The sequence below is a fragment of the Zeus faber genome, assembly GCF_960531495.2.
Source record: "Zeus faber genome assembly, chromosome: 11".
NCBI lineage: Eukaryota > Metazoa > Chordata > Actinopteri > Zeiformes > Zeidae > Zeus > Zeus faber.
Window position 1 is genome coordinate 20,311,257 of NC_137205.1, and position 27,500 is coordinate 20,338,756.

Genomic DNA, 27,500 nt, shown 5'->3' on the forward strand with positions numbered 1-27,500 from the left:
GCTTCTTCCAAACGAAAACGTACGGGATGAACAAAATCATCCCCATGCTGAATATACTACATTTTCACATTGATTAATGATGAATTTAAGGAAGATATCTCAAACCATTTGGCCTGAAGGCAACCGGCGTTCTCCAACAACAAGTGGATGTGGACACAAAGCAGAAACGAACGAGACCGGGTGCGGCACAGGCCAGCAGCAGGAAGCGGTGCGCATTTAAGGCTCGAGATGAGCGCCGCCTGGAACTTTGCCTCGCTCTGACGAGAGGTAAACACCGAACAAACACCTTTCGACGTCTAATGAGTTGTCGTTTTTTTTTTCCCCCTCTCCTCCGAATTGAACGGCAGCACGGAAACCGCTTCTCGACTTGCCAGCGTGTTGGTGAAAAGGGAGGCGGTTAATCCTGAGGTGAGACGTAGGAGCCGCATGTGTGAGTGTGTACTGTGTGTGTGAGTGCGTACTCTGTGTGTGTGGGTGGGTGTGTGTGTGTGTCTGCGCGCGTGTGTGTGCGCGCCTGCGTGCGTGTGCGTGCAAGTGTTGTTAAGGCGGGGAGGGCTTAAGCCTTTCCGCCACAGTCGAAGGGGGAGAGAGAGAGAGAGATGCAAATTAGGTTTCCATGACGACAAGAGATTTCTCCTGGCATGCAGCGCCCCGTCCCCTGAGCCCTCCTGGCTAATCAGCGGCAAAACCCCAGAGACGTCTTATAATAATTGTGTGTTTCCTGTGCAGCTTCTGTTTTCTGTTTTTTTTTTGTTTTTTTTTTTTTTCTTCTCCGACTCTCTCAGATGAGACGTTCAAAGACCTCCCCGTGAGCGTAATAAAGCCCCTGGAGAACCTGGAATGCCTCCCGGGCACGTACCGCCCGCAGTGACGGCCACGGCCGACCGTTTTGTACTTCATTGAGAGATAAGAGTTGGCCCCCGGGCTTGGTCCCTCTCCCGCCTGAAGATGAGTCACGACGCAGCACGGTCGGCTGAAACAATAAGGTGTTTACCAACGTGCAGCACGCCACGTCGCTGCGGCTTGGCCCCTCAGGCTTTTGCATTGCTGCACAATTGTTGATAATTGTTATTTATTTAGGTTTATTTCATTTTGCCAATGTTTTCTGGCTTTCTTTGTATTACTTATTGCCAATCCACCTATCCATCCGTCCATCTATCTGTCTATCATCCATCCATCTATCGATCCATCTATCCATGTCTGTCTATCTATCCATCCATTCATCCATCTATATCCATCCATTCATCCATCTATATCTATCTATCTATCTATCTATCTATCTATCTATCTATCTATCTATCATCCATCTATCGATCCATCCATCCATCTGTCCATCTATCCATCTATCCATGTCTGTCTGTCTGTCTATCTATCCATATCTCCATCCATCCATCCATCCATCCGTCCAGCTATCTATCTGTCTATCTATGTCTAACTATCTATCTATCTATCTGAGATTATTATATAGAATAGTTAAGGCTTTATCATCGGCTTAGTGTCAATGTGTTTTGCACTCTCAGCCTTAAGAAAAAAATAAAAATAGACAAAACAGATATCATGGAAAAAAAAACAATCAAACAGTCATCAAAGCACTAGGCGAGCGTTCCCAGTCAACGTCTCGGAGAACCTCACAGCTTTGCATGAACCTTTAGCATTTCAGACCACGCAGCTTAATGCAGGAAGAGGCGTGCATAACAAAGTGGAACACATTCTAAATTTAGACACATGAATCAGCAACTTAAACCCTCACAGTCGTACTTCATTGAAACAGAACATTTCTTGCAGAACAAATACAGCGTCAGGCCGTGGCACAAAATGGATGGATTTGACGCAAGAACAGTGCGGAAAAACACGCGTGTTTTGTTTTATCCCAGGGAACAGCGGGCTGGTCTGATGTGTCATTCACTCATTCATTCTCCTTCCAGAAGACGTGTCCGCACACTTCCTGGAACCGTACATAAAAAATTCACATTTTGTCGGAATAACTTAACATTTAGAAGGCAAAAAAACAAAAACAACAAAAAAAACACCCTGTTCTACGGTTGACCAGGGGTGAATTTTGATGTGAGCCGGAAGGCAGTGTTCCCCCACAAGGCGGAGCGAGGAGAATAGAGAATGTGTCTCAGTTGTAATCCTTCCTAACGGAGCAAACGGAGCAAACAGAGCTTTGCAATGTGATCCCACGGCAGCTTGGCCTTAAACGCTCAAGTCCGGCTCCCAAAAACAAGGTCTGGGGCTTTGTACCAATCTGGGCGTCTCACACATCATTCCTGCCTGACAGCAGAGTATAAAGCATCGACCTAAGTTAAGGTAGTGATGGATGCACGGATCAATGGAGGGAGGGAGGGATGATGGAGGGATGGATGGATGGATGGATTAATGAATGGATTAATGGAGGGATGGCTGGATTAATGGAGGGAGGGATGGATGGATGGATGATTAATGGATGAATGAATGGCTTAATGGTGGGATGGATGGATGGATGGATGGATAGATCAATGGATCCATGGATTAATGGAGGGATGGATGATGGATAGATGGATTAATGAAGGGAGGGACGGATGGAGGGAGGGATGGATGGATTAATGGATGAATGAATGGATTAATGGAGGGATGGATGGATGGATTCATGGAGGGCTGGATTAATAGAGGGATGGATGAATGGAGGGATGGATGGGTGAATGAATGAATGAATTAATGCTTGTAGAGGAAGAGCAAAAGTGAAACTCGTGTGCTTGGGCTGTATCATTTAATTGAGGGCACGTAACGTCGTAACGTAACACGGTGTCTTTAAATGGAGACGTGAATACGTGACGTCGCTGCCGTTTGGAAGTTTGTTGAGTTTGCTGACGTCTCAAGTAAAAACAAGTTTTATTTACAGGAAATGTTTCTGCGGCCCTCCCTCAGCCTTCAGGTGGAAAACAGCCTCACAGGGAATTCATTCATCCATCATTCAATAGGTTATTATGTGGAGTAACAGGGAAAGGACGATTGGCCTTGAATCCTTTTCACGCGTGGTTTGAAAATGTCACGTACTGTAAAAGACAGTTTTCTTATACAAATAATAGAAATACTTATCCATGTGTGAATATGGAGGACACACGGCATCCATCAAGCCCAACACAGTATACTCACAGTATATATACACAAACATAGATATACATACATACGTACGTATATATATATATATATATATATATATATATACAGACATAAACATACATACATATACACACGTATATACATACACACACACACAGTATATATATATATATATATATATATATATATATATATATATATATAAATATACACATATATATATACACATATACATATAAACATATACACATATGTAAATACACATATATATAAACACATACACACATATATATGTAAAGAATAATGTAAAATAAAGAAAAAACAAACATGCAAAATACATTAAATAAAAATAAGTACATATTACACTCAATTTCAGTTTAGGTCATCAATTTAGCATTGCACTACTCCGAACTCCCAAATTATAAATGAATAAACTTTAACTCCAGACCAAACTGAATCATTTTAATTATTATATTACACCAAAGGTTATGGAGGATCCTCCATAACGACTTTCACTGCAATGGATTGGAATTTAAGTGAGAATCCAATCCAATCCAACTCTCAAAACGACCATGAAACTAATTCAAAAGGTACTCACCTTGTGTGTCAGCTCTTCATTATAAGGGAAACTGGGTGATGTTGGAGTCAGTCCCTCCTCTCCCTCAAAAGACCCATAAGCACTGTCCGTGGCAACCACCCCCCTGCCCGTGGCTACCATCTCTCCCTGGTCAAGGCTCTCCATTTCACAGTCCATTGTGGATGTGATGTGTAAAACTTTCTCTCCTCTTTTTGGATATTTCCTGTCCAATCCACTGCTGCTCCACGCCCCCTCTCCGTTAACGGCAATGCTTCATAACTCCAGGCTGATTTTACATGATTATATTCTGGGTTACCTCAAGGGGTTTTTTTTGTTACAGTCATGATGATTAAATATTTAGACTTCACTGTTCCGGTTGGTAAAAAGCCAACAAGACAGGAAGGCTGCACGACATACAACAACCTCATAGGTCCGTGCGACAGTTATTTCAGCACCATGGAGAGCACCTCTCTAGAACACGACTTGTTTTGTCCACTGGATGCACTTCTGATTATAAATAAGTTAAATACATTAATAAAAAAATAGTCTGTTAACAAGTACTTGTATAAGTAGAAATGTCAATGTGGTATTTTCATTTTTACTAGTCATTGTGTCCGGATACTTGTACTGAAGTAAAATGTGCGAGTACTTCCTGCATTGTCGAACTTCTAGCTATACCGCAACAAACACCAAATGACAAAATAAAATGATTCAGATTTCTTTTTTATTGAGCCATCATTGTAGATGCCTTGTCGTGTCAGCCTCCCCGGTGGCATACTGCGGTAGGCTGCTCAAACAAGGGACAGAGTGCCATTTGGATGCTGTTGAGTTGTAAAGCAGCAGGAATACAACCCCCCTTCCTCCACAGCCGACGATCCGTTTCCATATGGACATGGAATAGATAAAATGGATGAATGGTAGACAAACAGGCTTCTATTTAACCATATAGAAAAATATCTAATTTATTTCACACCCACTGCTCAGCATTCTCATCTCCATGGCTATGTTCAGACTGCAGGTGATCTTACCACTAAATGGAAACCAATGGGGGAAAAAAAATGTAAGCGTGAGGACGTTAAATCTCCTATTAGAAAACGGGAACACGTCTTGGTGTATTTTTGGAAAAATATTTTGAATGACAGTAATATCACATTCTATTAAGACCATTATTTTAAACAGAACTACATCCAGAGCATTGCCAATATAGGAGTAACAACTTTCTTGCTTTCGTCACCTGATTACCATGTGACACCAGAAAAATCCCTTGTTGTAAAATTAAAGCTTGGAGCTGAATGTCATCTGCTTCCATCTCTACCGCCCTCTATACATGACATCACTTGCTGGTGTTCATTTTGTGCGTACGGTGAGCTGATGTGTATAAGAGGTTGGACACAAAACATCAGATCTGTGAAGGACTTGGAAACTGAACGTTACACTGTGCAGTCTGAACGTAACTTGCGACACTGAGGCTTCAACTAGAGCAGGCGCGCTGTGCAAGGTAAACAAGGTCACTTGAAAACATATCTAGTGGCAGACTAGCAAGAAGTTAAACGGGGGACGTAAAAATGGTATAAAACAATAGTACAAACTAAGACACTTGACAGGGAGTTTTACAGCGGTCTTAAAAAAAAAAAAAAAAAAGGCATTGCACATCTTCTCGAAACTATCATTTCAAAGTAAACACATTTTTACCACTAAATAAAAAGGCCTTTTTAAGAGTTTAAATGGGCAAAAAAAAATCATATAAAAAGACAAAAAAACAACAAACAAGACAAAAATATGTATATATATATATGTGTACCCCAATGGCCTGTTGTGATAAATGGACTTCACAGGTTCCAATAAAAAGTCAGAATTCTCATGATCACAGTCGTGAAAACACTGCATGTTGACAGATACAGAGGAGGTATCACAGGTGAGGTCCAAACTGGGTTGTATCACTTAATATCCAAAACACTCAAAATGTTCCTTCTCTTCTGTTCCTCTGATATATCCCCCTAACATTTAGTTTGTAGAAATTTGAAGTGAAATTTAACTCTACAAAACAATAACAACAAAAAAATAAAAATAAATTGTCCTTAAAAGAGTCTCGGCCGCTACCAAAAAGCAGAACAAGCCTCTACAGCTGTTACATATTCCCCACCAGCTCCCCATCACCGCTAACCAGGCAAATGAACGACCGTATGTAATGCTAAAAATGAAAAGATACCAAAGCATCTCCATGTTCAAGAAACAAACGGACACATATAAACAAATATATAAAACAGCCCACACTCAAAAAAAAAAAAAAAGGAGGTTATGTCACATTAAATAGAGAACTAATGAAATCCAACAGACACCGCTTATTCTCATATTCGATTCTCAGACCAGGCCTTTCTTGATGTGTCTGTGCAATAGTGAGCGACGCTGCGAACGCGGACCTTAAAAGCAGCACGTCGTAGACGTTTTGTCAAGTGTAAGGGCGAGGATGTTGTCAGCGAGTGACCTTAGCCCTGACCTTTCAGCACACCCCCGCACCAAGCGGCCGAGTGACCCCCTTTTTTATGTTAAAAGTCTTACAGTAAAGTGCACTTCATCCGTCTGCTTCCAGCGTTCACCTAACGACGCTTTAGAATAAGCGCCGAAATGTCCGCTTGCCTCTGAAAGACGCGATAGAAGACGGACGTTTTGATACGATCGCTCTCTGGCCAGAGGTCACACATGTGCGGAGGGTTCCTCTCAAAGTCTCAGCCACGGCAGGATCGGTCAATCCTGATGAGCGCACTTGAGTGCGCAGCAGCAGGAACCAACACAAGGCATTTGCGGAACCGTAAAGTAACCATCAAAACTGTATATTTTTTTGCTATTTCAGTCTTTTTGTTTTTGTGCAAATTTTCCAGGAATCGTATTCCCCCCCCATCCTCCGCAGGGTCTTTATTGCCACCGCACCGAGGAACATTTTGTCCGCGTGGGGAGAAGCTGGCTGCTCCAAATCTCAAAAAGCACCTCAGGGGCGGAGCAAACGATGGCCTTCCCTACGCGGACACCAAATCTCCCAGACGGCAAAGCAGTTCTAAAGCAATCAAAGGTTAAAATGACTTTGAAAACATTTTCATTTTTGCCGACACGTTTTCCAGGTGGTGAACTGTATTGTGTGGCGAGTGGAGATTTGGAACACGCCGCGTACGTGTTCGGATGCCGTCGGGCTCGCCCGGTCGCCCTCGGGGACGTCTCTCCTCCGCGCACACAGCTTCTCCCTCTCGCATGGAGTCCGGAGCGCCTCCTCTCGCTGCGCTACCTGATCCGGCCGTCGCTCTTGACCGCCCCCAGCTCCGCCTTGGGGTCCGGCGAGGAGGAGCTCCAGGAGGTCTTGGCGCAGAGTCCCAGCGCCGAGCAGGGGGAGCTCTGTGCGGCGCACAGCTCCCCCGTCACCCAGAAGGCCCCCACGCTGCCATCCAGCCAGGCCTCCAGGGGCCTCCCCGTCAGCCGGGCCCGGCGCTGGGCCTCCTGCATGGCCGGCTCCTGGGGGGGGAGCTTCAGCACGGAGCTCAGCTGCTGAAAGCTCTGGTCCAGGTACAGGTTGCCCGGCGGACCCGCGTGAAGCCAGCTGTCCTCCTCTGCAACGGAAAAGCCCAAAGGGTCAGGAGGATTCTTAAATAGTTTATTGTCATCAGAAAGAGTCACCGTTTGATGATTTCCCCCCCCTCGTTGAAAGAAGTTGAAAATGAAATACGTTTATTCACCTTTGCGCAGGGGCTCTTTTCCTTTGAAGGTCAGAGGCATGACCAGGAATCGGACCTCGGCCACTCGCTCCCACTGCTTGAGCACCCGCACCGTCCAGGCGCCGGGCCGCAGCGGGCGCTGCAGGGGCGGCTTGTACTGCGTGTACTCGGCGTCCACGTCCACGCTGATGTCATAGGACGCCGCCACCACCAGCGCCGGGTCGATCCACACGATGGTGGCCGTGAGGTTCGGACCACGCGCCCACTTCTGGACGGCCAGCGGTTCGTCCAGGGGGCCGATCACCCCACCGAAGTTCCGGAAGATTCTTTCTTTTGGATCCCATTCTGTGCCGATCTGTCGGGTGAACAGACGCAGAGGATTGAGGATGTTGTTAGGCAGGATACTTTTTTGTGATACTACGGCTGGGCGATAAAGCCATATAATATATTACAGTGATATGAGACTAGATATCATTCAGGGTTTTGGTTGCCTTTAAACCTGCGTTACAGTAAAATAATGTCGTTTTCTGAACTTCATAGACTGTTCAATCTTTCATGACACATTTTCTGGCCAGGGGGAAAAAAATAAAAATAAATAAAAATAAAATAAAAAATGAATACATGCACTATCAATTGGTAATGATAAAATGACCAAACACTTTTTATCCACCAACGCAGACTGACCTCCAGGTTCTTGAGCCTCTCAAATTCTTTCAGATTGGTCTCTAGCACCAGCGTGACCTGCGGCACCGCCCACATCTCCACCATCTCCTTGGACTTGGACGGCAGGTGTTGCACTTCCTGGCGCACCAGGAATCCCTGGAAACGGTCATCGTAGAAATACACGTTCACCGACACGGGAAGGCCTATTGGCTCGTACCTGGGAGGGGAGAGGTTGCGAAGGTCAATACAGAAAAAAAAAAAAGTCTATGATTACAATAATAATTTCTGGCATATTCTCTACCGGGTTGCGGCTGTAGTTGTGGTTAAATGTTCTTAGATGAAACAAAAGTAGAGAGGGGAAGAGTGTACAACAGGCAAGCAAGTGTTAAATCAGCCGTTTACCGGTATTTAAAAAAAGCTGTGCTTTTGACAAATAATCATTGTTCAGTCCTACAAACTCCATCCTTATGGTTCCCGTTCTCCCGAAAGCTCCCACCTGGCACGCGTGGAGTTTTTGGGGACCAGAACTATCCAAGGGGAACCAATTACTCATGTGGCAAGAGGCCCGAGTTCCTTAGCACAACCTTATCCTCGTAGCGACCCTGAGCACAGACCTGCAGGCCTCCACTTTGCTGTGAGCGCTCTCCAGATTCCGGAGTCCCAGACGGAAGAAAGACGAGTACGCGGTGAGGTCCACGTCGCTCAGTGAGCCCACGCCGTCCTCCCGCTCAAACACGCTCTCCCAGTACGCCTTGACGGCCACGGTGCCCGGGGCATAGTGGCCGTACAGGTGCGTGTCCAGGATGTCGATGGCCTCCTGGTTCACCGTCGACTCAAACTTACGGGCGAAGAAAGTGGGCCGCGTCAGTTGCTGCGGATTGCGAGGGAGAGACGTGTTAAAATGAGCCCTTATCAAGGGAACCTTCCAACATTGGAAGGACGACTTCAGTTGAAAGAATCCAAAGTGAGCCTTTGTAAACAATTAAAATATTGTTAATTGTGCCTTTGCAATAAAATCTTAAAGAACATAAAGGAAAAAAAAAAAAATTGGGATTTAAAAAAATAAGTTAACAAGTTTAAGGTACTCAGGCTACTAGGGGCGTCACGATAAATTGTTGCGCAGAATTTTGCTGCCCAAAACAGGCGTTGTGGGGATGAAAAATGGAATGCTATATCCACCATGTACTCATTTTTCATTTGCATACTTTAAAACATCAGAGGGCAGAACCACCAATCCAATATTTTAACTACTACAAAAAATACATGGAAGAAAAACAGACTATAAGAGCTACAAAAATACTTTAATTCATTGTTTTGTACATTTAAAGCCAAAGGGATAAGGAAGGAATCTTCAGTCATAATAATAATAATAATAATAATAATATTTTTTCCATTGAAAGGTAAAATGTTCCAAATATTGTGACTGTATTGAACAATGGACCCTGTACTGTGTGTTGTTCTGACCTGTGAGCTTGAGTATCGTTATACCCCTAAAAGACACTGAATCTTCAAATACTCGGAAAGCTCAATCAAAAAAAACGACTTGGGCTTTCAGAGCAGGTTACTGGCCGCCTCAAAGGAAAGAAAGCAGCAGCCTCACGCGGCTCCCCCACCTGGATCCTGATCAGGTCTTGGGGCTTGAAGTCGTTGGGCGAGCAGCCGCACCAGTCGACGATGTGCTTGTACTGACACTTGCAGCCCAGTTTACGGTTCCAGTTTGTGACGCGCAGGTTGTTGTCCACCAGCGTGTCGCACATGTGACTGTTTCCGAGCACCGTGTGGAAGAACGACTAAGGGGAGGAGAGGCAAGTGAATCAGGTTAACTTTAAATTCTGTCTGTTCCCCACATGACACATTCATACATTGTTATAATTGAAAACGACATTATTAAAAACATTTTTGGGCCCGGTGTCTAAAATAACTGAATGAAAGCTAAGACGCCGACACTCATGGATCAAAATCTGAAGGAGGCGGCGCAGAGGGAGAGGGGACAAGACAAAGGCCGTCCTACCTCAGCGGGCAGCAGAGCATAGGTGTAGAACTGCTTGAGCCCCGACACCAGCTCGTCCTGGGAGCTGACGACGTATTCCACGAAGCGGCGAGTGAGTGCGAACCAGTCTGAGCCCCCCGAGACCTCCAGGCCCTCCGGGATGCTTCTTTCGCCCAGGCGCCACATGTGGTTGTCGCACTCGTGAAAGAGACGGTCCAGGCCCTGCTTCTTTATGAACCTAATGCACAGCAACGGTAGGGCAGGATAGCATTTTATTTCGAGGAGAAATAACACAGATGTGACAGCAGCCTTTCTGTCGTTTAACCTCAAAGAGCTAATTTTGGCAAAAAAAAATTGGCGCGTTAGTGCATAAACGCAATGTTATTACATTATTGCGTTGTAACGGGGGAGGTTTAAAAAATAAAATAAAATTAATAGGCATAGAGAAGCAAACAGCTGATTTAGTCCGCGTCGGATCTCTTGTTCCAGTCGGCAGCCTCACCTGGCGTTCTCTCTCCCATGGGACTTGAGGAAGTTTTTGTCTCTGTGCTGAGAAAGGAAGGCCACCAGCTCATCGTTGGTCCTGCGAGACAGACCGCAAGAGGAAAAGAACATTAACGTCCCAATGCTGTTCAATTCAGTTGATACTGACAAATGACAAGGGGGGGCTCATTCGAGTACACAGAAACTATAGGATACTTCACACTAAGAAGCATTTGTAGTTTGCCCGCATTTTTTTCTCCCCAAAGAGAGAAAGCTGAAGAGGGGTGTCAGGTTCGATGTAAAAAAATAAATAAAAATAAGAGGCATAACAGTGAGTCGGAGCACGCTGGGATCAAAGACATGTGATAAGTTGGACAACTGTCATTTCCAAGCTACTGAGATCTAAGCCAAAGTAAGCATTCATATACAGGAATCTGTCTTCCAGGGAGACCGCCTCCACCTTTGGATTGAGAATCAAGTGCAGCGGGAATGCGGCATTACGTGTAAGGAGGTTGGAGAGGACTTGGGGAGAGAACTAGCTCTCCATGCAACGCTGGGGAGCACGGAGGGTTCTGCGGTTTGTTTCCAATATCTCCACGTTCAGGAGGCTTGGCAAGCTGCTGTGATAAGCCGTGGAAATCCATCCAGAACCAATCGACGAGAAAGGAAGCAATTAACTGCTGCGTCTACGCATCAACAACCAACACAGTTGAGTTAAAGCTGCTTCCAGAGGAGGCTTATCATCTAGTGAGTGGCCGTTTATTATCTGTATCCGCAGGTTACAAAGTCCGTGACTGAAGTGATCAGGTGTAGTAAAAGAATGGTACAAGGAAACAGAGGACAATCTAGAATTCACCTAAACAACTAGAAAGTTATACCTGGCAGGTTAACCTCAATGCACTGCAACAAACTCCATCATAAGGAAAAAAGGAAGACAAATCATCTTGTATGGAGTAGAACATACCCTTTTTAAAGCAGCAAACATCATTTGTCTATTTGATTGCAGTGGTTCCATGAACTCGAGTGGTTTCCACAAAACTATAAATATAAAATCTTTATATTTATCATGCAATATTGCATGTTTCTTGCATTGAGGCTCACTGACCTGGTGGGGAAGTCTGTGGCGCTGAGGTTGATAAAGAAATCCCACTTCCAGTCCAGCATGGAGAGCAGGTCCTGCATGCTGTGCAAGTAGGCCTTCAGTAAGCTTGCACCCCCCCAGATGGTCACCATCCGCCACGGTGTGGCGCGCACGTTGCTGTACTGCTGGGCGATCTGCAGGACTTCCCTGTGCATGTAGCCGGAGCGCTGTGGGAATTCACAGTACAGGGTCACGTGGTTAAATGTGGGAAAATTAAAATTGCGGCAACATGGATAATTAATCAGGTTTTGGCAACGTGACAGTTTCCAGATTAGCCAGATCGGCTGCAGGGCCTTGGCAAGGAAGCCCGAAACAGGTGGCTCATGATGAAACATGATGAATGAGGAAGACCATTCATGTGCAGCAAGCATAACCAAGTAGCATGGGCTGGTATGGTTGTTGCCATTAGAGGAAAAATGTTTCCCATTCGTAAATTATGCCAAGGTCCACATGTATAGTGTAGTGGGCCTGGGCAACAGCGTTATAATAAGATTAAACAGGACAAGCTTAGCATGTCTTTATTGTCACACACACACACACACACACACACACACACACACACACACACACACACACACACACACACACACACACACACACACACACACACACACACACACACACACACACACACACACACACACACACACACACACACACCTTTCCCGCATTTATCCCATCAAGGCCTGTCCTTCCTCTGGGGGGGGGGGTGCAGGCCAGTAGTTGTTGTGCATGTTTTTAGTGGGGGTTCTTATGATGTTATCTGGAGATCAAGATTTTTTATTTGTCACATACATATACATACTTCCATACATATATGCAGTGAAATGTAATGTAATGTAATGAGGAAACCCCATGTGAGCACGGGGAGAGCACGCAAACTCCACACAGAAAGGCCCCTTATCAGTGGATACCCTCTGGAGCGCGGTGTCGACAGGTGCCGACAGCGCCCCAGGCAATCGAACCCAGGTCTTTCTTGCTGTGAGGCAGCAGTGCAATGCACTGTGCCACCATAATATAGTCAGACATCAATAATTGGTAAACACCAATACAGAAAAACTAAAATGGAGCAGTATTTGCTGAGATGTTCCATCTTTGCTGATCAGTTAAAAGTTTACTGAGCTCTTAACTGACCTACTTGCAACACATAACACATTTCCTGTGCTACTTCTATTTTGTTGTCATTAATAATGAAGTAATAGTGGGTTAGCGCAAACCTTTTTTTCCAGACATTGCTGTGGCTGGGCACAAGGGAAGTCTGCAAATTGTGTTACTGCAATCCTCTGTTCTTTTATTGTAATCTAATTTTGTGAGCATGATGTAATTAGTGCGGACATCTTCCATTATTTACATCGTCAACAGTACTGGAATTACACTGTGAGCTACGAGTGGCCAATTGTGACCAAAATGTTGAAGGCCTCTGCTTTATAAATATGCTCTACATACAACATATGTTCAACTATACATGGAAATGCGCATTTTACCAGCAAGACATAACTGAAGAACTAAGTTGAAAAGGGAACTAAGTTTGGGATGCTGCTCTTTTAGGGAAGAATGTCGAGCAGGGATTTACATATTAGGGGGACGACAGGGTGAGCTGAAGCAATAATACTGAAGGTAAAGAGCTGAGCAGTTGTCAGGCTTTAAGCCAAGAGACCTCACGGTGGGTAGAGACAGAGTTGTTAGGCATCAGACGTGAGCTTTGTTTTCACATGGGAGCTGCAGAGAGACAGCTCTAAACTCCCTCACAGGCCTCGCTGCCTGCGTGCTCAGCATGAGAGAGACAGCAGCGGGAGAACTGACTCCAGAACAGCCTGACCTGCTTTCAAAGTTCCACCCTTCAAATGGACACTTTCCAAAGAGACAGATGAGGTCAGCTTGGCTGGGAGTGTCTGGGGTGGTGTCAGTTGCGACTGTCCCACCAACTCCCTCATTCATCACTGCCTTCCACCCCGTCTGGTTTTACACTCCCTCTGCAGCTGTACCAAACAACCCCCAGAGACGACTCCGGTCTACAAGTCACCACCAGGATTGTGCATTTGAGTTTTTTGTGTGATTGTTGACCAAAAATGCTTTTCTTAAAAATTGCGATGCAATTTCGAAAGTTTTGTTTGTGTATGTGTTGTGTGTTTTTCTGCAGCAGTACAAGTTTTCGTAAAAAGTTAAAGTAAATGATTTTTATTTTTATGTTGAACTACAACCAATGAAGGGTCATTTGTAGTCATCACTTTTTTCTATTATTATTATTATTTTTTTTTAAACAGAGCCATAGGATCAATAATGGGGTTGGTAGCTCAGGAGGTAGAGCTGGTGGCCTAGTGATCTAAAGGTTGCTGGTTCGATCCCAGGCTCCTCCTGCTAGCATGCTGTAGTGTCCTTGAGCAAGACACTTAGCCCCTAATTGCTCCTGATGGCTGCGTCCATCGGTGTTTGAACAATTGTAAGTCGCTTTGGATAAAAGCGTCTGCTAAATGACTAAATGTAAATGTAATGTAAATGTAATACCAAAGCAACAAATATAAACAGAAAATATACAGTAAGCACCAAGTACAGTATGACGCTGCGCTGGAGCTGCCGGTAAATTATGTCTCAGGGAAGGGATGGCTATTTGAAGTCGCAGCAAATTTGCAAGCGAGATTATTTTTCATTAATCTAAATCTAAACATACAGTAGGCTCCCTCCACTTAGTGTTTACGGCAGTGAGGAGAAGCCCCTCTAACCCAGCTGGTCGCCCATAAATATGGCCTTATATTTGAATCTCATTCCTGAGTGAGCAATGGAAGCACAGAAAAAAACCCCAAAAAAAACAAAACAAAACTAAAAAATGTATTTTGCAAGCACATCCTGTACATTATTTGAGCACACAAAATTATTCTGTGCACAAATAATGTATTTGCATGTTTTTTATTATCCATATTAACGTGTAAACTCTTGCTCGGTGCGCCAAGATTGTCTCTCTCTCGTTCAACCTCTCCTCTTTGTGCGTGCTCAACTTTGCCTGCACGCTCGCTCAACACGGCACATCATTACAAATGTGCTACAAAAGCAAACAATTGGAAAAATTGAGAAGGTAAATTGTGATTGGCTGTTTCGTCTCCAATCACGCTTCAGCATGAAGCCAAAGCAGCTCTCATCGCCAGGTCTCTGTGCCCCTGGCTTTTGTGGGCGTGTTGGCTCAAAATCGACTGGCTGTTGTGGGCGTGCAAAACATTTTGAACCTCTCGCCCCCATATCATATACATTATATAGATAGATGGTGCTGTGTATACTCCCCCCCCCCCCCCAATAATGGCACTTTTTATCACCAAAATAAATTACCTCCTGAAAAAATGACGTAACTATCCTTGATGGAGAAACATAAAATAACGTGCTCCTTATTTTATCGACAGCTGAAGGGCCGTTGTTCATTAAAAAAAATAAATAGCCTACTCAATGCACATTACGGCAGTGGTCCGGGCACAAGACAGGCGGCCATGCATTTCAAACGGAGCTCAGCTTGGTCCGGCCGCAGGGGGCGGAGCTACATTGGGTGACGATGCAACGTTCTGAGTGGCGACTAAACAGCCAATCAGAATTTACCTTCTCAGATTGTTTGGTTTTGTGGCACATTTTTAACGCTGCATTGTGTTGAGCGAGCGTGCAGGCAAAGATGAGCGCGCACAGAGAGGAGAGGTCGCGTGCGCGCACCAAGCAATTTGCAGGTTAATATGGATAAGAGCAAACATGCAAATACATTTATTGTGCACAGAATAGATTTGCATGCTCAAGCGATTTATGCGCTTGCAAAACATATTTTTCCGTGCTCAAAATCTGCCATTGCTCGCTCAGGAATGAGGCACAAATATAAGGCCATACGTAAACCCCTGCTACACACACGCACACATTCACAGCACTGCAGTGCAACAACTGAGAACCACAGGCTAAATTTAACCTTCCCAACGCATGACGACCCAGTCGGTAAACACAATCTGTGTCCACTGGCCCATGCAAAGGTTAGCTCATGCTTAAGCAAAACTATTCCACTCCCTGTTTCTGTAGCACTGTCTGCATATACGGGGATGACCTTCACCACCTTGTATTTTAGGATTGGTTTTGGTTGGCAAGAATGAAAAAGCAAGAACGAAATGAGCGAACCTCATCTTCTGTAACGATTCTGGCAGTTGCGTTGTTTTTTTGTGTTGAAACTAGGTTCTGCCTCAAGAAACATTTGTCACTTCAGTTAAGTGTATTAACGTCTTATGCCATTGGCACAGTACATGACTTTCAAAGTAGTCAGATTTCCGTGCTGTTCACACCACACAACTTTCTGTCTTGTGATCGGGAATCTTGCAGTCGTTGTGGTTTCACACTAAATGACTGATGGGCAACAGGGGGTCACACATGACAAAATCTTTCACCAGGAGGAGTCTGTCGGTCTCCTAACTACGTTTTGTCACGAAAACACACACGAGAATTGACACCGGAAATGACGGGATACCATGCGCCGCACAGGATACATTTTTTATTGGATTCTTGATCAAATAAAAAAGCATAACTTCAATGAGAAATATATTAAAAACCTAGAGAAGAAAAGTAAGATAGGTATGTTGTGTGTTTCTGACTGCTGCTCCGTGCACTGCCGTCTCCCTGCCTCTCCTTCTCCACTCCCAAGTCGCTTCGAAGAAGGTGGCCTGGTCTGATAAATAACGTTTTCTTCCACATCATGTGGATGGTTGGGGTTAGGGTCTGATCCGATCGAGCATCTGTTGGATGTACTAGAACAACAAGCCTGATCCATGGGGGCCCAAACCTAACAACTTATAGGACTTAAAAGGATCTGCTGCTAACATCTGGGTGCCAGATACCACAGGACACCTTCAGAGGTCTTGTGGAGTCCATGCCTCCACGGTTCAGAGCTGTTTTGGCTACGAGGGGGAGCTACACGATAGTAGTGGTTATTAGTGGTGGGTTTTAGTGTTGTGGCTGATTGTTGTATATTCCCAGGGTATGACTCTGAAGGGGCTTTCACATATGTCACCACACCGTGAAATGGCCTGTAATTGGTTCCATTGCTGCCACCGGTGCAATTGCTGCGACTTCCTGGACCCCATGCGTTGCTGCCTGGAGCTAGGGGTTTCAACAACTAGTCAAATAGTCGACTACTGGAACCAAATAACATAACATATTTTTTGTCAATGTCACCAGATTTACAATAATTATTGTATCTGTAAAATGATTGATTAAAATATGTATTTACATTTCTATATTAATTCAGCGATGTAATATTTAAAAATTCTCCCAATTCATTTAATTTACAAAATACAATTTTCATTGTTACCTTAAAAATCAGTAGTTGTGAAACCCCTACCTGCGGTTATATTGGTTATTGTCATTTAGCAGATTGTGGGGATCCTATCGGTGTGGTACCAGTGAATATAAACATTCAAATAATTTTTTGCATTACATCCATTCGGTAAAAATAAACAAATTAAACAAAGAAGAAAGAAAGAAGCTACTGTCTCTAAAATAATCAGGAAAAAAATAAAAAATAGATTGACTTTGGATCTTTGCTAGAGGTTCGTCCCCCCCCTTCCCCCCACGGTTTTAGGTCTCACCTTGTCCACGTGGATGTAGTAGTAGTGGTCCCGGTGGTAAATGGCTTTGAGGAGGCGTTTGAGCTGCCGCACGGCCCGTCCATGGACCATCAGGACGAAGGCGACCTTCACAGGGTTCTCTACCTTCAGGAGCATGTTGTCCAGCTCGTCCTTGGCCACGGCAGTACTGGACACACCTGAGGGTGGACACGCGTGAGAATGATCAACTGTTGGTAAAACAAAACCATAAACAAAAGAAACAAAAAGAAAGCAGCAAGCAAAAATTGCGCAATTTGGTTTAACTTGTTTCCAAATTGGAATAAGCCATGTTAGTTTAAAAGAGAACTAAAAAGTATAACAATTAGACATAAGAAACAGCCTTGCAAGAGTTAGCTTTCTTTGATAAATAATATTTAAAAAAAAAAAATTTCTCAAATGTACTTTCTGATGCAAAAAAAAGGCCAAACTTATCCACACAAATGGCTATTTCACGACAGGCTAGTCAATTGTTTTCCCAAATACCTAGTCAACTATTCGTCAAATGGTTTTATCTACTTTTTTTTTTTTCCCCTTGCCAAAAATGTCTATTTTTATTACTTTTGACCTTTAACATGACGACTTATTTTTATTACCTGATGTAGCAACACATTTTCCTCCGGGTTATCATCTATCTATCATAGTAGAAGGTTTAGACAAAAATAGAATCCAAGTCAAAATGCATCTCCTTTCCACATCCCTAATTTTGGCTGAACACGGTTCTCTCACCGATTTGGGGGCAGAACTGCGGCAGCGCCTGTGGCATGAGCTGCCCGGCCTGATGCTGGCAGATGATGTTGGCGATCTCCTGCCGGCACTGCTGCGAGCCGGCGCGGTGCAGCGCGGACAGCGCGTCTTTGCCCATGATGTCACACTTGGGCACAAAGTCGCTGCTGGGGACTTGCGGCGCGCCGTCCACGCTGCCAGGCTCGCCGGCCGCGGCAGGAAGCGCCAGCCTGGCCGCCGTGTCTAGGCTGACTCTGCTCTCGCTGAAGTTCCTGCTGCCGGAGGGGTCCGGGGCGGCGGCCCCCTCTGCTCCGGCTCCCGCCATCCAGACAGGACCCGGACGAGTCTTCAGTCCGGTGTTGGGTTTACCCTTGCGGCTTGTGTCTCTCCTGAGTGGAGGAAATTTTACGCAATGAATACCTGTTCATGGATTCAACATCCCATCTTAAAGTATTCAACTGCGACCTATGATCTATAAAAAAATATGTTAATTATGATATTTGACTAAAACTAAAAAAAAAAAATCATAAAATAAAAAAACATTAGCAGATTTTGTCACACTGTATCTTCTTATCATTAATTATGCATCACACGCTGTAATTGGACTGATGATCAGCGCACACTGTAACTTTGACGTTCCTTGAGAAGTGATAATTGACCGGGTATGTGGAGGAGGGAAATGATGGAACATCCCAGCTCAATTTGTGCATGTCAGAATTCCTTTTAAACCGAGCGGCCAAGCAGACCTGTTGAAGGGCTCGTACAGAATTTCAGGTTGCATAAAGACTCCGATAACTAGCCTAATTTGGAACTGTATCAACATGAGGTGGATTACATCAAACTCGGTGCCCATGTAACTTATACACACCCAATACCGACATTACAAAGTAAATCAAACTCATTATTATTTTGTTGCTCTTGGCTACCGCGCTGCAAATTAAATGCACAAGATTGCCAAGAGGCAAGTTTCCAGTGAGCAGAAATAGCAATTTCTTCACAAAGCCTACAAGCATTTTTTCAGAGGGGTAGCTTGAAGCACAGCCTCCTTTAGAAAAATAAACACTGTGTTTAATAACTGTATTATAATTATGCAACATTATCTAACCTGATTGTAGTTCGAACTGAGAGTGCAGCAAACAGAATAAATTACCACAGAGCTTATCTGCCAACAGTAAACATGTATAAAGCTCACTATAAAAGACCTCCAGACAATTTCATATCCTGCTTTCTCCCTCAATATTTCTCCGAGCGGAAAATTAGGCTGTGGTAAGTAATTGAACACACCTTGCAGCCCTATAGCAACCAGTGATAAATTAAACAGATTCTTAACAACTGTAGTCCACTAGCTGTGTAATAACAAAGCTAGTGGACAGTAACTACTGAAATGAAAATGAGGTGAGAGCATCTTTTGTATTAACTTTCACTCCGATACCGACACCACAGAAAGACAACACACGATTATTGACTGGACACCCAGCTTTACCTGACTTGGTTGTTAGAATTGGGGCATGTACTTCAGCCCTTATAGTCGGAAACTAAAGCCTGATTGGCTGTAACTGGGGATGTGACTGTACCACTTTTTCATTTCTGATCCGATATCACAACCTTAAGTATCTGCCGATTCCGATATTTCCATATTTTTTGTCTCAAACAACTACTAAGCTGTTAATAATGATGGTCATCTAAAAAAAAAAAAAAAAAAATGCTCATACTGTTTCCATTTCCCAAAAGAAAAACACAAAGCCCACAACATGACTTTTCCAATAATGAGGCCTCCTTTTATTTCGGTACTCTTTAAAATTAAATAAACAGCTGAAAGCGGCTTTCAAACGTTTCAACAACACTTAAAGTCCAAATTTGCAAAACTCGATTCAATGCATTAAGATAACAAATATCTGAAAGTGCTTTATCATGTTTGGTGTGTAGAGATTACCAAAGACTCTGCCAGGCCTCCAGACGCTCACATTGTATACCGCTGTATTGCTTTTACACTCCGTCTTAAATAATTCCACACGGCCGACGTGTCTCGCTCACTCTATGTTATTTCTGCAACTGGTTACCATGTGACCTCTCTTTACGGCATGTCGTGAATGAGCTGTGTATACAATGCAACGGCTACAAGCACGTTTCACTGTCGTGTTTCGGGGGGGATATTCAGACAATGGCATCGGATTACAATATATAAAGTATTATGTCCGATCCAGTCATTTTGGCCAATATCGGACTCGATACCTTATATCAGATCCCTACATCCCTATCTGTATCACAAAGCAGAAACATATTTCTGCTTTGTGATAGGCTGTTAGTATTGTGGGTTGCTGTGTACATTAGGAAACGCATGCTTAAGAGAACATATCAAATTAAATCTCCGGAACTTTATTGTCGTTAATGAGGTTAATTATATCACAAGTGTGTTATGGAGATGTGTTATGCTTCATTCTCCAGTCCTACCTGAGAGCACTGGCTGCCGTCCCCCTCGTCCTCTCCACCCTGGCACTCCATCTGCCCCCGTTCCTCCCTGACAGGGAACTCTGTCTCTCAGACTCCTTCTTGAGGTCCTGGACGTTGTGGTCCGGCAGTTTGGACCGGCTTGTCTTCCTCTGAAAGAGAAAAGCGATATAGGCCGTAGAAAGAGTTATAGGAACGGACAAAAATAACACAGACATGCAGGGTGGGAAGAATAGATGGACATTGTTATAATCCATCGTGCCACATTTGCTGCGAGTGATCCCTTGAGAACATCTGGGACAAATGCTGCTGGGAGGAAGGGGTGATTCACACTCAAAGAACGACATAAAACAGGAAAGAAATCCACTAAGACAAACGGGCACTGGAGTCCCAGAGGGAAGGATGTGTTTACGATTTGTATTTATAGCAAAGCTTCTGCCTTTGGTGTCGGTAATGGGGAGAAGACAAGAGTCCAAGGAAGAAACACACATTAAAATGTATAATGGAGGCCCAAGATTCACTGATTCAGGGCTTCAACACACTGTAATTCATTCCCCTTCACAGCGCCGGCAGCAAAATGTTGATGGAAATGTGCGCTCGGGCTGGGCAATGAATCAATATTAACGTTGTTTAGTAGTATCATTTCTTGGGGATGCACAGATATCGTTACAGTGCTCAAGTACTTGTACTTATACAAATTCCTCAACCTGAGACCAACCTGCTGCTCATTGCGACATTGTATTGTACTTTGGAAACTTGGTGACAGTTCAATTTTGTTTACAAAAAAACAGTAAATAAATAAATTCCTGAAAATAATAAACACACAGGGTCTCACAATTGAAGATCAAATCTTCAGTATTTACATCTGTGCTCGCTATCGGCAAGTACCAAGAGCCAGCACAATTCTAGCACGAATCCTTCTAAAAAGACTCACAAATCTAGATAAGGACATGCTCTCCAAGAGTCATGTGGCGTCTAGGAACCTCTGTGGGAACAGAAACGTGGCATCTGCTAGCCGGCAAGTTCAGGAGAAATGCCAAAAACAAAACTCAGCTATAGATCAGTTAAAGATCTGACCATTGTGGAAAATAAGGGCCAAGTTTGGTTGTCACCGCACAGGTATTAGACAATGGTGCAGAAACTCAACAATGGCATAACTGACTAGTGTGCAAGACCAGCAGGAATCCTCCTGGCACTTCCATTTTATAAATGCCCCTTCACCATATGTATTGAACGTGAGGGAAAACGCAAGCAGTAAGATACTTAAGATACTAATTTGTGTAGTAGTGTTTAGGAAGAAGACATGTGCATTCAGTGGCTGAGTAATTCATCTTCCTGTTTTCTGTTTCCTACGATCAGCACAAAAAAAGACTGAAGTTCTTTACCAACCTGCTCAGAAAGCCAAACAGTGGTCCCATCACCATTGTGAAAGGTCAGAACCCGTCAGCCATGAACCCTATGAGGCGTTTGGCAATAACACTCAAGGTTTTTTAGGCTTTGTTTTACCAACTCTGCTGTATTGATGCAAGGCCATGCCAGGATACTGAATGACTTCCATCTGAGCTGTCTGAGCTCACTGATCCCACCCTGCTGAAGAAGGCACAGCCAAGATGGAATGGCCGAGTAATGAGAACACGTACACACTGCATAATAAAATGAGTCATTGGCAAGCTGAAGACTGGTAGGGAAGAGAAAGGTGGCCCAAAAGAACGATAAACATGCTGATGAGTACCAGGAGTTCACCAAACTCTGTGATAGTTTGGAGAGCTTTGCCCAGCCTGATACAATGCCCTAACAAGATAAGGCTATACTAAAGAAATCATCATGCCAGCGCCAGTCTCCCGTTGTACACAATAAGATGAGTTCTAAGTAGAAGGAGATGTCGCTTTAGCAGATAATACTCGAGTGTATTTATCACAATTAGAGGAATCGAAAGTACTGTGATTCAATCCCACAATTTCCATGGTTCCACAGCATCTCGTGACTCTGAACCAGCAAAGCCTTCATAGTTTATAACTAGTACTTAGTGGGTGTCACGATTCTCCAAATCCATGATTCAATTTGACTTTCGATTTTAAGATCACATTCAATTCAATTTTAACATTTATTTTCCAGCACTGATAGCTGTGCCATTGTTAGTAAGTGTGGTGTGGGGAGAGCAACAGGTCACACATACACACACACGCACGCACGCATGCTCGCTCGCTCCTGGGCTAATTCCAACCAGCCGTCTCTCTACAACGAACTGTGTGTCTGAAACCCCGTCATCTGTGTCTCTGTGCAAGAGATCCCTGAAAACGCCCCTTGACAACTGGCGTGTGGTAGGTGAAACTGCCACAGTAAGTAACTTTTATTTGAATATTTGAAATGATTAATAACAAAAATATGAGAATATTTAAACAGCACACCTAAACAGTTAAGAGCTTTTGCAAATCTAGACTTACCAATAAGTTACTACTTACATAAATAAACAAAGAAAATAAATACTGTAGATGTATTGAATTTACTCTGTTTCCTGCTGCTGTGGAGCAGATTGCTCCTGAAAAAATCCCGCCCGTGTTCTCACAGCCCAGTGGCAAATACCCCACGGCCCGGCATGGTCCGTGAGCCAGTGGTTGGGAACCTCTGCACTAGAGGACATTTCATCAGTGATGGTCAGGTTTATTTCCCACTTTACTGAATTACTGGACATTCTGGTCAAAGGCACACTCCCCTGTACACACATTGAAATGATGTAGGAGAGGGAAATGTTCCGGTGTGTCGTTTGTGTCCGCCGACGCGGACTTCGCACTCCGTTACCGGGAATATGTCTGTGCAACAAACAGGATGAACTTATACTGAACTTTATTATTTTTATTATTATTTTTTCTTAATATACAAATTCTATTTGAATTTTGTTCCTGCAGCCCTATTGCCATGTGGGCGGGTGCAGTGTGCGTTGACGGATGGAGCGCAAACTCCGACCAAAATTTTATTAAAGTCGCTTCGCAGCCGGGCCAGCCACAGTAAAAATCCCCCAGCGCATGCTGCATTTGTTTACTGGCGGATCATGAACGTCCTAATATAGCGACCATGTCGGACAATATTACCCACAAAATACAGGGAGAATCGCAAACCTGCTTGTGATTTCAAAGTTCGAAATCGAACGCTCATTTGTATCGATTTTAGATTTCGAATCGGAATCATGAAGGCCCTAGAACTTCACAATGATCAGACATTTACAAAGTAAGGATATCAAATCAATCCTAAATACTAAATACTAGTTTATTATCTGGGCTCTGTCATTTCTGTAGAGCAGTTGCAGCATAATGAAAGGGGGGGATAAATTGGGACATTCCACAAGCTTTAAAGTAATACAATACAAGCACCACATAATGAACCTGGGTGTGAAACTCCTTGACGTGACAGCAAACACAGAACTATGTGGTAAATAATCATGAAATGGGAATATATGAAAATATATAGAAAGCTTACTGTACACACACAACACATAATTATCAAAGAACGTATATGGGCCATCACATATTGCCCCAAATATAAGCAACAGTATGGAGAGAGTGAATGAGAGAAACAGGCCAAGGGATTTAGAGAGCGACCAATAGGTGTCTCAGAAGCTTGTTTTCTCGCATTGGAGATTTGAGGCTGCAGTACAGACACAAGCAGCTTGAATGCTGTGAGGGATACAGCTGGGATTATTCCAAATGCAGATCTGCTGCTAAACTAAGTGTCATTAGCATTTTCTGTCCTTTTGGCTTTTGTGCAAGACCTTTTTGGCATTTGTGCAACCTACCGGGACTTAGAATATCTCTTTATGTGATTGTACAAGTAGGAAACAATAAAATTTGTCCTCTGCATTTGACCCATCGCTATACCTAGGGGCAGTGAGCAGCTGTAGTGCAGCGCCCGGGGTCAGGAGCACCGACAGGAGCATTAACCCTAACATACAGGTCTTTTTATGGTGTAAGGAAAGTGGAACCCTGAGAAGAGCCACACAAACACTGGGAGAACATGCAAACTCCACACAGAAAGGACCTGGGACGTCTGGGATTTGAACCCAGGACTTCTTGCTGTGGAGGCAACAATGCTAAACCCTGAGAATTGATAATTTAAACAAGAAAAAAAACAACAAAACACAGCTAGTCATGTGGGCACTGTTCCTATAGACAGAGGTTGTCTCTAAAAATGTACGGTTTTGAAAAAGACAATTTTGGACTATTTTAACTTCTGTTAGCTAAACAATGTCAAAGCTCGGGCAAACAGGTTTATTTCCATCATGCAAAACAAACCTCTAAATATATGCTTGAAGATGGCAAAAATAACAGAGTGGAAGATGGACTCCCTGTGCCTCTGGGACGACATGGCAGAACGTGGGCTCGCTGGCCACACTCCGCTGGCACTCGGTCAGTTCAGACTGTGGGAATGGAGTGGGGGTTGTGACTGGGGCAGCAGGGTAGCACATGGGTTCAGACAAACCAGTGCCAGCGAGCCAGCTGCCAACCAAGGCAACACACAGTCGGCTACTGACAGCCGATCAATCTCTCAAACCCATTACCCTGAAAGGGTGTTGTGGAGGCCGATAACACACCATGAATTACACTGCTGGCTCCTAGGCCACCTAGTCCAGTAAATAAGCAAACTAAAAACAGGGTAGAGGATAGAAGGCCTACAGTATATCAGACAAATAGCGTCAGACAAATGGCGGAATATGCCATTTAGAACATATTTTCCTCCACTGTATATTGAGAAACTATTACCCTTCAGATGGCATAGCCAGTGTTCTCGCACAGAAATGCAGTTTCCAAAAGAGTCAGGTCTTCAATCTATTTTTATCAGACGTTTTTACAGATTTGTAATTAACACCAGCCCATCAAAAAACTGTAATGATTCACAAGTGAACAGCCATCCTCAGTTCCTAATTAGAGCGCAGAGAAACCATATCAGCACCATCATCCCACAGAGCAGGGCGGCAGCAATGATCAGGTGATGGGGTCAAAAGACAACAGCCTCTTACGAAAATCCATACTTTGCTTCACGCTTTAAAGTTGCAGTGTGTAGAATTAGGTGGAATATAGCGCTGAGGCTAACTCCCCATTCACACCTCCTTTTCCAATGACGTAGGAGAAGCTGCTGTGGCTACGAGCTAACATTTGCGAATTTATGCTAAAAAGCCTTTTTTTTTTTTTGCCATTTCGTCTGATAGCATTAGCAATACATATTTTATGATCCGTTTATAGTCAAAAGCCGGATAGACCATCCGGTAATGTTACAGAGGTTGGAGGGAGAGGAAGGGCCAGTGTTTGGTTTGTCTGTTCTGGGCTACTGTAGAAACATGGCGGTGCAACATGGTGGCCACAGTGGAAGCGTACCCGTTTCCTATGTGATTAAAAAATGGCTTATTCTAGGATAAAGCAAACACGACAATTTTTTTCCTGGGATTATACACTAATTAAAACATACTTATATGACACTATATTCCATTTCAGCCAAGTCCGTTCCGTAAATTCTACACACTGCACCTTTAAGTCATCTCTCATGACCCAAGGTCGGTAAAAAAAACGACAGCATCTAAATGTGGTCTCGTCCATTCAAAATATCAAGGATGTACTGTTTCAATGGCAATTTGAATTGGTCTAGATATCCCATGATTGATTTTAACAAGAGACACTGAAGGGAATTTCAACCAACGTGGTTATCCCAAGAAACATTGGTACATGAAGAGACGTTGCTATGTATAAAAGATCACCATATTTATGCATCAAGCGCAGCATATCTGCCTCAGGGACGCTGCATGTACCTCAGTTTTGGATTCTTTGGAATAGAGAAGTTTGCAGAATGAGAAGTCATTATAGTGATAACTGTGCTAAAATGCAGAAACCTTCACTACCACAGATTTAAGGAATTGATGTAAACAAAACCATACAAATTCCAAACACTAGTTTAAACTCAAGCCTCCCTTAAGGAAATATAACATTTTGCATCAATGATGTTGGTACTTATATTTACTGAATAGCAGAGCGCCAGGGGGTTGCTGAAAATGCAGTTTAGTAAACAAGGGTCCCTTATTTGGTCTACACCACAGCATTTTCTGGGGGGAAATCACGCAGAGCTGTCTTTATCCCCAAAAGTCAAAAAAGGCATTGCTGTAACCTTTCTGTACGCGCTGCTGGCTACCTTACACTTCAAGAACTGAACTGCTCTCTACGATCTACACTCAGTTTGGGGGAAGGTTATGCACACTCCACACATGTCAGGTCATGACAGAGATGGCAAGGTGCCCCGCTCACATTCCTGTGGCTTCTTATATATCAATATGAGCCAAAAATGACAGCTAAAAACACAAAGTTCCACGCGGAGCAAATCTGTTAACAGCTGACAATTACATTATATAAAGAAAAGCTGGGAGGGTCTGGGACACTCCCTCAGGCTGGCGTTCATGGGGTGCATGTGGGTGTGTGGTGGACGGCAGATTCCCTCGGAGAACATGGGTGGTGATAACATAACGCAGGATCGCCTCATCGAGGCCACATTTCAGTCTCCATGTGTTCAATTTGAACCATGAATGTGTGGCAATGTAAAGGAATCTCTGAAGAAAAACACTGCGACCGTTCAACTAGTGCGGGGAAATATGCTTCACAGAGGAGCACAAATGTTGCCCTATCCGGCGAACAAGCGCGTATCACTCCCAGATTTGCTCCATTCACTCCGGTGCAACAGCTGAGACAGACAGACAGACAGACAGCCCAAGAACGACACCAAAATCCAACAAAAATCGTCTAATCGTCTAATTTCAAGTCGTTCCCGAGCTTCCAACCCTCACCGAGCCACGACCATCCCATCGACAAACAAACACGACGACAATCACAGTCAAAAGCAGGACCCACCACCCGTCCCATCGGTACTCATACCGACTGGGTCCGGTTCACAGCAACGTGACAGCTGGTTCTCTGATAAACACGGACGGTGGGAGCGACGTTCTGGGGAGAAGCAGACCCTGACACGTGTGTTCTGGTGTTTTGGTTCGTTGTTTTTTTGCGGGCGGCGGGATTCTTACAAGTACTGC

The 27,500-nt window shown here is 44.0% G+C and overlaps 1 protein-coding gene across 1 annotated transcript in view; it reads right to left on the reverse strand.

Annotated features, from left to right (window-relative positions):
* Positions 1-6,952: 6,952 nt before the first annotated feature.
* The window catches only part of xylt2 (xylosyltransferase II), a gene marked incomplete at both ends in the record, with an annotated part of 21,365 nt that continues 817 nt past the window's right edge, over positions 6,953-27,500 (reverse strand). The window contains 11 exons of the mRNA XM_080008929.1: positions 6,953-7,275; positions 7,402-7,735; positions 8,065-8,260; positions 8,658-8,914; positions 9,657-9,833; positions 10,055-10,271; positions 10,536-10,616; positions 11,622-11,824; positions 17,252-17,427; positions 17,996-18,381; positions 20,444-20,592. Coding sequence (XP_079865055.1) covers positions 6,953-7,275; positions 7,402-7,735; positions 8,065-8,260; positions 8,658-8,914; positions 9,657-9,833; positions 10,055-10,271; positions 10,536-10,616; positions 11,622-11,824; positions 17,252-17,427; positions 17,996-18,381; positions 20,444-20,592 — 2,499 coding nt within the window. The remainder of the gene's footprint in view (positions 7,276-7,401; positions 7,736-8,064; positions 8,261-8,657; positions 8,915-9,656; positions 9,834-10,054; positions 10,272-10,535; positions 10,617-11,621; positions 11,825-17,251; positions 17,428-17,995; positions 18,382-20,443; positions 20,593-27,500) is intronic.